The 13578-nt window shown below is 38.4% G+C and overlaps 2 protein-coding genes across 3 annotated transcripts; one reads left to right on the top strand and one right to left on the bottom strand.

The window, feature by feature from the left end:
- The first annotated feature begins 1999 nt into the window (after positions 1-1999).
- On the top strand, positions 2000-3052 carry LOC105445324 (muscarinic acetylcholine receptor M5-like). The gene has a single exon (XM_030988096.1). The coding sequence runs from the start codon at positions 2000-2002 to the stop codon at positions 3050-3052; it is 1053 nt and encodes a 350-aa protein (XP_030843956.1).
- A 6294-nt stretch (positions 3053-9346) lies between these two features.
- Positions 9347-13162, bottom strand: LOC592435 (zinc finger protein 593). Of its 2 annotated transcripts, XM_030988448.1 has the most exons (4): positions 12851-13162; positions 11750-11812; positions 10255-10465; positions 9347-10148 (listed from the first exon to the last, which is right to left on the bottom strand). In XM_030988448.1, the coding sequence occupies exons 1-3, from the start codon at positions 13042-13044 to the stop codon at positions 10300-10302; spliced, it is 423 nt and encodes a 140-aa protein (XP_030844308.1). In that variant the 5' UTR covers positions 13045-13162; the 3' UTR covers positions 9347-10148; positions 10255-10299. The 2 variants fall into 2 exon arrangements, with proteins under 2 accessions (XP_030844308.1, XP_030844307.1); XM_030988447.1 differs by having other exon boundaries at positions 9347-10465.
- Between the last annotated feature and the right edge of the window lie 416 nt (positions 13163-13578).

Genomic DNA, 13578 nt, shown 5'->3' with positions numbered 1-13578 from the left:
AGTGGGTTTTAAAGTGCAAAGTGACGACATTATTATACACGGAGCCTACGTTTAATGTCCTATCCGAGGGACGGAGTATTTTCCACTGTAGCATAGCCTGCGTCTAAGAATCAAGAGAGGGGCACGTTAACACACAACGTAGACTTCAAGTTCAGTCATCCAACTGGATTGGATTTGTACCCTCAATCTTAATTTGGTTCGATATGCAGACGCTTTACCGTTCGTGCTGTTTTTGCTGTGTCGCCTAAAAGTTTAATAAAAAAATGATTTGGATACATCGTTTTTCTGTTCTGTAGCTCTATGCACGAATCGATTGAATTATCAAATCAAATCTACACAACACTGTAATAGTCGGAAAAGCTTATTTGGAATAAATCACTTATGTTTCCTGTAAGTATAGCTTTAACCCTTCAAGGGATAATAATCAAATCGAAACCACTACTTCTTCTTCTTCTTCTTCTTCTTCTTCTTCTTCTTCTTCTTCATCTTCTTCTTCTTCTCCTTCCTCTTCTTCTTCATCTTCTTCTTCTTCTCTCTTCTTCTCTTCTTCTTCTTCTCTTTGTCCTTCTCCTTCTCCTTCTTCTTCTTCTTCTTATTCTTCGTCTTCTTCTTTTTTCTTCGTCTGCATCTTCTTCTTCTTCTTCTTTTTCTTCTTCTTTTTCTTCTTCTTCGTCTTCTTCTTCTTCTTCTTTTTCTTCTCCTTCGTCTTCATCTTCTTTTTCTTTAAAAAAAATATATATTATCGTACTGAACCTGATTCATTGGATAGATTTAAAATAGTAAATCAAATTTTTAAATAAGTAATAAGCAAACACGATATATATTATATACTTTTTTCAACTCAGGAACGCCAGGCAAATTTTAGGCATTCGAATTCCAAATATTTGTGTTTGTTTCTCCTGAAGGCTCATACTTCCGAACTTCCCAGACCGGGGAGGGACTACTCCTAAAATGTAACAGCTAGGGTTCATAATTCCGAACATTAGGCATTTTATAGGCACTTAAAGTGCTGAAAGACCAAACTAACATTCTGTCCCCTATGCCCATGTGTCCCCTTTGAGATCAACGTTGCATACATAATGTATAGTACACAATTCCAGGAAAGTTACCCCTCCCCCTTCCCTTCCAGGTGATGTTTTGATATATTACTATTATTTAATTTGTCATCATAAAAAAAAAATCACTCATGTAATATTTGTCAGTCGATTTCTTTGTCAAAGAAGGAAAGAAAGCTTTAAACCTTGCTTTATTTGTCTGGACAAAATATTTGAACAATGTGCTTATTTTATGGACCGTCTATACATTTATTAAGTTCGCCCTGTCAATAATGTTTAATTTGGTTCTAAAATACATTATGTCCGAAAAGCAGATAGTATCAGCAATGTGATTGACGTGAACCTTCACTAAATAAATGACAAAAGTTCATGTACGTGCTATGCATCATTAAAGTGAAGTAATTAAACTCAAGGGTGGAGTAGTGGGAGAAGGGGGGGGGGGGGGGGGGGAGGGGTCATGGGAATCCGGACCCTATTGTACCTTTTATATATTTTAAACTAATCAGAGATTTTTTAGGAGCGATATAAAAGGGATCCCTACCCTTTTCAGCCCGGTCACGTTTAAGTTTCTTTCTCCGATTGCTTTATCTTTATACAAAATTAAAAAAAAATCATCATAAAAGTCTAGGCTTATAAGACGTCAGAATGAGATAACAGGGCATTATGTTACCAAGGTGTGAGTTGAAAGTTGGTCCAATGTAGAACTTTAACAACCCCCCCCCCCCCTAATACAGGAATGGTGACATTAAGGTAGGATAATTATATAATAGAGAGAGAGAGAGAGAGAGGGAGAAGGGGGGTATATCATTATACCTTGGCACGATAACCCCCGGGTATAATGATTTGAATGGTTTTTTATTGCTTTTAACGATTTCGATCTGCGTTAATCCATTATGTTAACATATCGTACTTCACAGATTAATTGACGGTCGGCTAACACAGCAATGGAGAGCCCTCCAACCTATCAACAACCCATGGGCGAAAGGCCTACTTATGCATCTCTGCTAGATGTAGGGACTGCGAGCTACGATCAAACGACGTCATCATCAAACACGACGTGGCATGACGTCACAGATCATCAACCGTCGATCGCGTGGTTGATCACCGTACCTCTTGTCGTGGGGAGTATAACGATCGTCACCGTTATCGGCAACGCGTTGGTGATGGTGGCTTACAACAAGGACAAGCGCATCCACGGTCGCGTCGCCAGCTTGCTCATCTTAAATCTCGCCGTTTCTGATCTCATCATCGGTTTGGTCGTTCTCAGCATCAATCTGGCCTGGATTACGTGGAACGAGTGGTTAGGTGGGGAGTTCTGGCTTCTCGGGGAAGTCTTCTGTAAACTATGGCTCGTGATCGACAACACAGCCAGCATGTTGTCCGTCTTCACCATCATCCTTATCAGCCTTGACCGGTACTGGCTGCTCACCAAGAAAATGCATTACCAGAGCTTCCAAACACGCAAACGTGTCTTGGTGACGATCTCCCTACTGTGGTTGTCAACTGCTTCTGTTTATACTCTTATTGCAGTCGGTTGGCCGTACTTTACCGGTGAACGTAGTGTTGATTATAGTAAAGAATGTGAACTCGATATGGCGTATAATGTGTATGCTACCAGCGTCGCGTTGGTTTGTGAGTTCCTCATACCGCTCACGGTCATCATCGCTCTCAACAGCGCCGTGTACGTCAAAATTAGGAACCGCGCAAAGGGTCTCAAAGAAATGGGGCAAAGAAAAGTTAGTCGCTCCGAACGAGTAGAACTTAAAGCAGTTTCCACGGGAACCAATCGCACATCTCCCCCTGTTTTATCCGAGGTTTCTTTATCCGATGTCAATATAGTCCTCGAATCATCTTGTGTCAACTGTATAAACAACGTCGACGACCACCAGACGATCGCGATGCGTCTTGACAACGAAACTGGCGAAAAACTACGAACGCTACTGCAGAAGCGCACAAAAGCAAGCGGGAGTATGCGCGTCATTTGCGCGCGGCAATAGTCTTGGCTGTTCTAGTGTCAGTGTTCATAGCGTGCTGGCTCCCGTATCAAATTGTTAACGTCATCAATGCAATATGTGACGAGTGTGTATCAGATCTTGTCTGGGAAATTGTTAATAATATCCTCTGGTGCAATTCGTTCGTTAACCCTTTCTTGTATGCCGCAACTAACGTTCACTTCAGGAGGAATTTTATCATTTTGCTTGGACTTCACAGGTTTCGATGTTTCAGAAGCACGATGCATGCGGCAGCTCGACCCAGCTCAACAGCTGATAGAATCAGACCCAGATTTCGTCATCAGCAACAATAGTTCAATCAGCTCCACGTAGATATATATTCCTGATTTGAAATGACGATAATATGTGATCTTAAATATACTGTCTATGTCCCTTTTGTCCTATCTGTGAAATTTAAACATTAGCAGTGTCCTGGTATTCAAATTATGCAATGAAGGAAACCTATTTACTTTCTAGACTTCCCTGTCGGACACTATATTGAGTTACTTGGTAATATTCACATGAGCTGTAACAGGAACATGAGCATTTGCCTACATCAATAACCCACTATACTTGTAATGGCCCAAAGTAAACTGATTGAATCTTCGTGCAGCACAAAATGTACGACCATACGGTACAAGGGTCTGACAATCAGATTATTATTTAGGTAATTGCAATCAATTATGTCGATTCGACAACTGATGGTCGAAATTTTTCCCACAAAAAGCCATTTTCAAACCCTTTCGTTTTGAGGGAAGTTCTAAATAAGTATTGTCTTTCAAATGCCGTTGGATTTTAACTTTTTCTTTTTTTGTGTAAAACCTGCAAATGGGGTATGGTACCTTTAAAGGTTCCAAGTCCCATTTACAGGCCCCAACAATGAAAGATCAAAGGTTAACATCAAAAGCATAACGTTTATACAGAACACTTAAAATAAAATTCCATAGTACATTCAGAAAGATATAACACAGCAATAATAGACGTCTCACAAACGAATACTCGTTTGCAAAATAATCATATATCATTAACCTAGTTCAACTGTATTGCCAATAGGAAAACATTGATTAATTCTCAATTATGTGAATAAATCATGATAATATTACAGATAATACACGTATGTATTATGCTCGAATTATCTAGCTTATTCCATTCAACTATATACAATTGGGCAACACTAATAACAGTCAGTGTGAAATCTTGGCACACGTAAATATCCACAGTCTTTTAGCCTTGTATGATGTTCATAAACATTATGATTAATTATTAAGCCTACCTGAAGGTAAGAAGGTGCTAAGTTTTGAACGCATTTATATAACATTATAAAGCGACTTAACTCAAACCGTTTTGTCTTATGTTATCCCGTTAAACTTGTGAACAAATCAGCCGACAGTGTGTCATATTAATTGTATGTATTGTTCAATATTATTCTTGCGGCCCTCTTCTGATTTTTTTGCAGCTTCGTTGTAAGGAAATGAAATCTGTTCGACCATACAACAGCGTATAGTAATCAAATCGTGGCAACACTAGTCTGTTATAAAGTAACTTTAAAGATTGTTTAGGCAAAAAACTATTTGCTCACTTTATTATGCCAATGCATTGCGTCGATGTCACGTTATTTTTTCCAATTTTTCACCGATTTTTGAATGTAATTATTTCCTATTTCAATGTCATGCAGCTCTTGATGTCTTTATATACATGATTTTGATTGGACGAAATGAAATTGAATTGAATTGAATTGAGTCACGTTCCGTCATAAGCTTAACAATTAAATCTCGTTAGATATCCATGGACATGCATTTTTCTTATCCGCTGTTTACATACTGGTATGTGCTTGTTGATTATATTAATGAATAGAGTCAGCCACATATACCAAGCAACATCAACATTATCTATATCTTTTATATTAAAGGAGTACTTCTCCATTCACTGTAAAAGTTCTCCTCGTCGAGATTTTTAAACGAGCGAAATTCTGCATATTCAGTTTTTGTATTGATTTTTGCACTGAAATCGCCCATCGTATATTACCCACTCATTGTAAGTTCTTTATCTGATAATATCAAATCAATTAAAGTAGAAGAGGTATTTGTACCTCTTGTGGCAGTATCATTAGCTGACTTAGCCCGGGCGTACATATTTGTATAAAACATTATCTTTGCAGCATTCACAATATGTGTAATATAATACAGCTCATAGCTTCCGAAAGAGCAGAGTCCAAAATTTCCGACTAATTCTTTAAAGAAATCAACGTGAGAATTTGGAGGCCTGTAAAACTGCCCAACCAGGATGGGAGACTTAATATTTGAATGATGCAATTCAAACCAAAGGCATTCTAAAGTAGATGAAAAGAAGTCATCCCTTCTTTTATAATTAAACCTCTTAGATATACACTGTTGGTCATAATGGTGGAATAATTATTTTTACCCCAATTTATTGAATGATTTGGACAATGATTTATTCCTAATAGATCTAGATAATAGTATGCATTCTCAGATTTTGTTGAATGACAATTAGAGAGTGTTTGTTTTGCGTGACTGCTAAAGCATGTGTGTGCTACAACTAGGGGACCTACGTCACTAAGTCATAACTGACAGTAATGGGGATTAATACATCATAAAAGGGTACTAATATACCACATTGACACGGTTTTGATCCTGGGGGCTCACAGTAACGAGGCCATTGCTTAGCCAATGAATCATGACTGTACGCAGCGGGCGCTAGGGTATGTCGACGCCCCCACAAAAACCAAAAACAAAGAAAATGCAATAATTTTTCAATAATTCATTGCATTTTGCCCCAACCCCCAACCTAAAAAAATCCTCTATGTGGGCATGCCTTGAACCATAATGCATGGCCCTACAGAGGATTTTTTCCTGTTGGGGACTGGGGGAAAATGCAATGAATTATTGAAAATTATTGCATTTTCTTTTTTCTTTTTTTTTTTTTTTTTCTTTTTTGTGGGGGCGTCGACGTATCCTAGCGCCCGCTGCGTACAGTCATGATTCATTGGTTTAGCAATGGCCTCGTTACTGTGAGCCCCCAGGATCAAAACCGTGTCGATGTGCTATATTAGTGCCCTTTTATAAGGCATTAATCCCCAATACTGTCAGTTATGACTTAAGGACGTATAGGTCCCTTAGTTGATTAGCATAGTAGCACATACATGCTTTAGCAGTCACGCAAACAAACACTCCCCAATTGTTATTCAATAAAGTCTGAGAATGTATACTATTATCTAGATTCAATAGGAATAAATCATTGTCAAAATCATTCAATAAATTAGGGTAAAATATTTATTCCACCATTATGACCAACAGTGTATATACAGCCACACCACCACCATGTCTTGTACGGTCTCTACGTAATAAATATAATCATCTATAATAATACAATTCAGAATCATCAATCTTAGCAACTAAGCTATGAATATTCAAATGAGCAAATTTTAAACCCCCGTTTCTATACGGAGGAACTGAGCCACCTTCTAAGTATGTATATTATTACCAAGGGCGTATCGAGTGAGGGGGGGGGGGGGGGGGGGGGGGGGTTGAGCCAACAAAAAAAACAAGAATGCTTGCCGGGGGAGGTATACGTTAAATGTTATTTTTGCATATTTCCTATTTAATCACGTTGATATTTTCAAACCTTTAACGCAATTTGATTACTGTTTTTGTCATTATTCTTTTTCTTGCCACAACTGGCACTGTACAAAGCACTAGTAATATAAGCTGTCATTTGTATTACCAGATCATGACAAATCATGTCTGCGGACGTTGTTTGCTTTAGCCAGCATGGCAGGGAGAATCAAAAGCTCTACTCTTCTATTTGAAGCTTTGTTCAGTATAGTTGTTGATTTATTGCGGTGCATTAATTATATTACTCATTAAAAGACAGATATATGTTTCAGTTCATGTTGTAGTGTCGTTCATGATTTATGGTGCATCGTTTATATCTGTGAGTGTGTCCGATATCCTCGTAAAAAGCTGTAAATATGAGTTCAAGATCTATTAAAATGATTGTACTCTCATACAAAAGGTAAAGAAAAAATTTATAGAACCAGCGCTTAAATGGGAAGTCCACCTAGGTAATATGTTTTTTTAATATAAGGAGAAAAATTAAAAGAACTGATCAGTGAAGGTTGGTGAAAAATCGGATTTAAAAAAGTTATTGATTTGTTTAAATCCATACAAATTGGCAACGCGGTCTCTGAATATGATGTCACCCTCTCACATTGAATCATTATTTTGTCATTAAATTCCATTTGATTCTTCATGCCTATCTCGATCATATATGACGGATAACATGTTCTTTCATAAGTCTACTATTCCATTAACATTCAGAGAAATGAAGATTTGTGGTGATTCTGTCATTCAGATCAGTGGTGAATTGTGAAGGGATGACATTACAATTGTTTGACCTCATTGCCAATTTTTCAGAAAGATTTCATGATGTTAATGATTTTGAAAGGTTCATAACTTTCTTGTTTGTTATCCGATTTTATTTCTTCAAACTTTCACTGAATTGTTTCTCAAATTGTTCTGCTTCTATATTAAAACCTATTTTATATCGGGGTAGACTTTCCCTTTTAAACAAAATGAAGGATAATTATGTATTTTCCTCCATTAGCTTAATTTGCTTATAGTTATAGTTCGTTTACTTTTTTTGAAAAGTGGGTATTAGGGTTCGGTCGAGAGAGCTTATTAACATTTTCAGATGAGAGACCATCAACTACATACATTTCTTTATTTAAAAAAAAAAAAAAAAAGTATTCAAAATTATACTAAAAGATAGTAAAAACAAAATGTTGATACATGTAATAGATATATTTGTTTTGTTCCTGCCCAGGTTAGTAACATGGTGTTTTGTACAAGCCTAGTTTTATGCATTTAACATACATTTTCTATTCTCACGCGAGCTAAAAGCGACACTAAAGTGATGACATTTCTGCCCTGGCTTACCGTTTCAAGGAGATTCGATCAAAGAGTACTATGTCCTTCGAAGGGACGTACGTTTATTGCACAGCGCCATCTCATGGTCAACTTGCCAACTTCGCAGACAGCATTTTGTTTTCTTCTTCTTTCACCATGCTCTCACCCACTGGCGAACTGATGGAAGGGTGGGGGTGCAGTTACCTCCCCCCCCCCCCCCCCCCCCCAAAAAAAAAAAAAAAACAAACTGTAAACGTGTTTTTTTTTTTCTAATTCGATACCAGTGATTAACAAAATGTTGATGAAATGACATGATTTTCCAAGATTTTTTTTCTCACTTTTTTGGTAAATTGTTCTTTTTTATGCGTTTGTTTGAAAATCCATTAAAGGGCAAACGATATTTATTTAGAAGCCTAAGAGTCAGAGCCCGCGAAACGGCGGAGCTCCGTGGGGCTCAAGCCCACACCCACCCCTTTGAAAAATAATGTTAAAGAGAAATAGAAAGAAAGTAAGAATAGTGATCTGCCAGTGTCATAAAATGAGGTATCAAAATTTGCTTATACAACCATAATTAAATGTCTACAAAACCTAAGCTTGCGGGGCCCCGCCCTCTGGACCTCACGCTATTTAGTAACCAGCCAGTTTCACAAATAAACTATCAAAATATGCTCATCTGACCATAATTAATGCCTTAAACCCATGCCTTCCAGGGGCTCTACCCCCTGGACCCCAAAGTGGGCCCCTGAATGTTCCTCAGACCATAAAGCCCCTGTGCCTCACGCCAAGTTACGCTCCACTCCCTTCACTTTACCTGATCGTAAATAGTATTCCCCCCCCCCGCCCACTTTTAAAAACTTTCAGCGTGGCCTGCATATGTAAGAGTATGGTGGCAATGCAAACAAATTCTGCCCCCCCCCCCCCCTTATGCTCATTACGCCACTGCTCTGACCCTACGTCTCTAATTGTATACCTCTTCCCTTATCTGTCTTGGCATCACCACCTCTTTCCTTTTCCCTCCTCTCTCTGTACCGTCTTTAATTCTGCCGTTCTTCTCCCCCTTCCCCTCTCTCCATCTGTGCCCTCTCTCGTTCTTCCCCCCCCCCCCCCCCCCCCCCCAATTCTCTCTCTTTGTACCCCCCTTGCCATCGCTCTCAAATTGATACCCCTCTTCTCTTTCTTCTCTTCCGCCCCCTCTCTTTCTCTCAGACATACATACGCATGTACATTGTACCTACCCATAGACAGGTACAAAACCACCCAAATCAAGCACATGAATCACTCAGTATTTCTTCTATAATCTCAACCGATTCTTTTACTTGGTTTTCTTCTACATAACTCTTCCCCGTTACAACAAGAAAAGAAGAATATACAGAGGTTTTACTATTAGATAAAAGAAATTTCTTTCTTGCAATTTAATTAAAATTATCATGGATCTGTTTCTGGAATCTAGAAACAGCCCCATTCCAGGTTAGTTATAGCTTTGTCATCCAATCACCTTAGCCGCAACTAAAATCATAAAAAATATAATTGTTACATATCGACCATCACAATTCTCTTACTAGTTTTTAAGAAGAAAAAAAAGATAGTTTATCAGACATGCTAAATATGATTAAAAATAGCGCATGACAATAACAAAATTATGACCTTATACGCTGGTATGCAAACCACACGAGTATGATATAAATTGTTAAAAAAGTAGCATGTCTATCGATGCGCATGTTACTCAGGAATCATGATTGGTCTCTCCCATCATCTTGGTGTACATGTCCTATTTGATGATCATTGATATCTGAAAGTGGTGTGACCAAAGGACCATGTCTGGTCCCTCATTTATTCTTTCGTGGGTGCATCTTGTTGTGCACTGCCTGTTGTATAATCGCTGTGCTTTTATCAACCTCTGAATATGGTGTGACCCAAGGATCATGTCTGGCCACTCATTTATTCATTTGTGGATACTGTATGTTGCTGTGCATTGCCTGTTGTATAATCGCTGTGCTTTTATCGACCTCTGAATATGGTGTGACTCAAGGATCATGTCAGGTCCCTCATTTATTCATTTGTGGATACATGTTGCTGTGCATTGCCTGTTGTATAATCGCTGTGCTTCGTTCAACCTCTGAATATGGTGTGACCCACGGATCAGGTCTTGTCCCTTGTTTATTTATTCACAGTCACATTTTGTCATGTTGTCTACCTTGGGTGATTACTGTTCTTGTATTGATCTCTGGAAGTGGTGTGACCCAAGGCTCATGTCAGGTCCCTCGTTTATTTATTCTGTCACATCTTGTTGTGTTGCCTGTCCTGGGTGAATACTGTTCTTTGATTGATCTATGTCTGGTCCTTTGCTTCATTCATGGTCACGTCTTGTTCTGTTGGCTGTTGCGTTGGCTGTTGTGTAATCATTGCTCTCTTCTTGGGTTGTATGTATGAACCCATCCCCGCTGCGGCTTCAGCTTCTTTCTGTGTGTATGGTTCCATCTCTAGGGCCTTCAATCTGGGTTAGAGGGAAAAATGAAAAAGCGACAGAAATTCAAAAGACGCATACATCTATACACATTCATTAAAGCTTATCTGTACTAGCGTACAGGAGGGATCAGACCACACTGCTATGTCACTGGACAAGTAATTATCTCATCAAATCAGCTCTCACTTAACATAAGAAAAAGAGGATCATGGGGGACCAATGGTCACCGATTAGGTATTGTTTGTCATATAGAGGGCGCAAGTAGCTACAAGTAGTGCAGGGGGACTTCAAGTGAAACCTGTTTGTAAAGATCAATAAAATGATGTATAGGCTCCTTGAGATAATCAAAAGTAAATTCCAATGACAGACACGGGGGGGGGGGGGGGGGGGGGGGGGGGGTTCACAAATAATAAATTCAACATCAAGAACATGAAATCACCTTGATAATAGGAAATAAGAATGATTTGAATTAACATTCCATGCCTCTTAAAATAACTTTTACAAAAATATTTTCAAAGATGCTTACAGCTTTTCATAATTGTTAAGTCCAGTTTAGAGATAAGTTCAACTTAGGATCTTTGTGAAACAGCCCCCAGGTGTTCAAGGAAAACAAACCTTTACAGACAGGGGAACTTTCTATACAGGTGGTTCCTGGTTTCACTGTAGATACATGTACATGTACTGTAATGTACACACATACAGGTACATGTACGTAGTTTGAAATAATTGTACTCTAATGGCAAGAGACATGCGTCAGTCAGTTTATATGCCATACTCAAATTCATCACTCAAATTCTGTCATATACAAATCTTGTAGTCGGGCCTTAAATTTCAGTATTTTTAGGGCAAGGCCACTTTTCTGTAGGGCACATTCCTATATTACAGCACAAATAGGAAGAATTGGATGGAAAGGGCACAACAAATCTCCAAGGCCAATGAGAGGGGCATTGAGGCCAATCAAAGGGGCATCCACGGCCATGGCCTTGGTGGCCTTGGATTAATTTAAGCCCTGTTGTAGTAAAATGCTTGATGTGAAATTGGAGCAAAATGGAATGTAGGCGACTCTGAGTCTCTGACACATTTCTGAGAACTAGGCTTGACTTCTTGAAAAAACATCTGATAATCTGCGTCTTTGATTCTTGATGTCCTTAGACAAGGGAAGGCACCTTGTATCCTTCGGAAACTGCACTATCAAAGCAGAATTATTTTTCACTATTATTACTACATCATGTATCTTCATGAACACCACTTGATTTTTAAAGAAAAAAAAGAAGAGAAAGACAATAAAAAATGATTCTCTTCCTTCATGCTCACCTCCGTTTGTGTGTTTTTTGGCGAAAGTGGGCCTTCATAGCACCCTCATCAACAAAGTATCTCCTGCAAAATAACAACAAAATCAACTTAATCAGATATTTCACTAAACTTTACGATGTGTATAGTGAAACACTCGAGATTGATTCATCTTACAACCTTATGTATTACAAAAATATAATTTCTTATAGACTAAATCCAATATTGCTATTCAATTCTGACAAGACTGACATGATTGACACAATACAGTATAGACCCTTATATCTTTAAAATTAGAATTATTGATTTGAAATATATTTGTCTATATTACTGCACTAAAATATGATTCAACCAAGTATTTGAGTAAGGTTGTCAGTTGTAGACCCCTACTTCGATTTTGCATAAATGTTTGACTCAAAGCATTTTATTTCTATGAAAGTGTGATTTTCATTTTGATTTGTAGTGTCATGATTATGTAATTTAACAACTTATAAAGTATTTATTGTTTTCTTGAAAATGTGACGTACCAGTTTAAAGGGATTGGGTAACTTTGACTCGGATTCTAAAACAAAATCCTGGATTTAGCTCATGCTGCAATGATATTGATAATAAACCTTTAGGTCAGTCAGGAACCCATGACTTTTACTAGACGATCGCATGTCTGATTATCAAGATATTTATGACTGGAAATCAGATCCTCATGATCATTACGGTAGATAACTTCAAACAGGCGTGCGCTCGCCCGCAACCCACCACCTGTATGCCCTTGTATTGTCATGATTATGCAGTGGTTTGCCGTGAAACCTGTGAAAAAAGTAATACCAACGTTTTTCCAAAAATAACAAGAAAAATGACATGAAACAGGTAATAAACATAACAAATTTTAACTCATGATCTTTATTTAAACATTTGAGTTTAAGAATTTAGTGGGGTTTCTCCACGCCAGCGTTACGTTATAGTTACGGGTCAAATTTTGGATAGACTTCTAACTTTGTTAGACTACAGGATGAGGATCGATCTAGGCTTCTGAACTAGCGCCCGTTGAAATGGGCAAAAATACAATACATCTCTGAGAACAATTAAAATTATTTCTTGTAGAGAGGTTTCCTCTCTACTATTACTCACGCGCAATGTAGGCAGTAATGTTGTGCTGAACCGGGTTTGTCAAAATCTACTTTTTGATGGAGCAATTTATCGGCATGTTGGGGTTTCAAATCTTCGTCGATTTCGTCCAAGTCCTTCGTTTTCCTTTTCGTTCGGTACTTCTTCTTGATGTGTGTGTAGCCTTTGTGATGTCTTTTCCGGGCTTGTCGGGTCATTTTCCACTTATTATTACTCCCGCTTTAAAGAAGAAGAATGTTAACTTGAAGTTCTTAACTGAACAAAATGCACTAACTTCGATGCACGTGTAAGGGACTGTGATGAAGGCAACTGCGCATGCATTAGTCACGGGGGGGGAATGAAGGTAGCGTAACTTATCCATTGTAAACCAAAATGTGAAGTTGCCAATTTGATGAACGTACAAATGGGATTTCTACACAACACGTCATGTAGTACAGTCTTTACTCGATCAATGCGTTGTACCAGGGAGACGGGCCAGGGGCATACGATTGTATAGCAGGCAAATTGTTTCGTTAATGTGTGCATATATATTTTTGGTTGCTGTCACATGGTAAAAGTAATTATGCACAGGATAAGGACAGTGGCAACACTTCCGGTGGGGGGGGGGGGGGGCGTCCAGGACACAGTGCCCCATTTTTTCAAGTAACCCCCAAAGTGCCTCTTTTACATAGGAAAAGTGCACACTTTGTACTTTTAATAGGTTCCACCTCTGCCACTGATAATCGCCCCTA

This window comes from Strongylocentrotus purpuratus, unplaced genomic scaffold (assembly GCF_000002235.5).
Source record: "Strongylocentrotus purpuratus isolate Spur 01 unplaced genomic scaffold, Spur_5.0 spur5_scaffold_17, whole genome shotgun sequence".
Lineage (NCBI taxonomy): Eukaryota > Metazoa > Echinodermata > Echinoidea > Camarodonta > Strongylocentrotidae > Strongylocentrotus > Strongylocentrotus purpuratus.
Note: the sequence above shows the minus strand (reverse complement) of the source record. Positions and strands in the feature narration are given on the sequence as shown.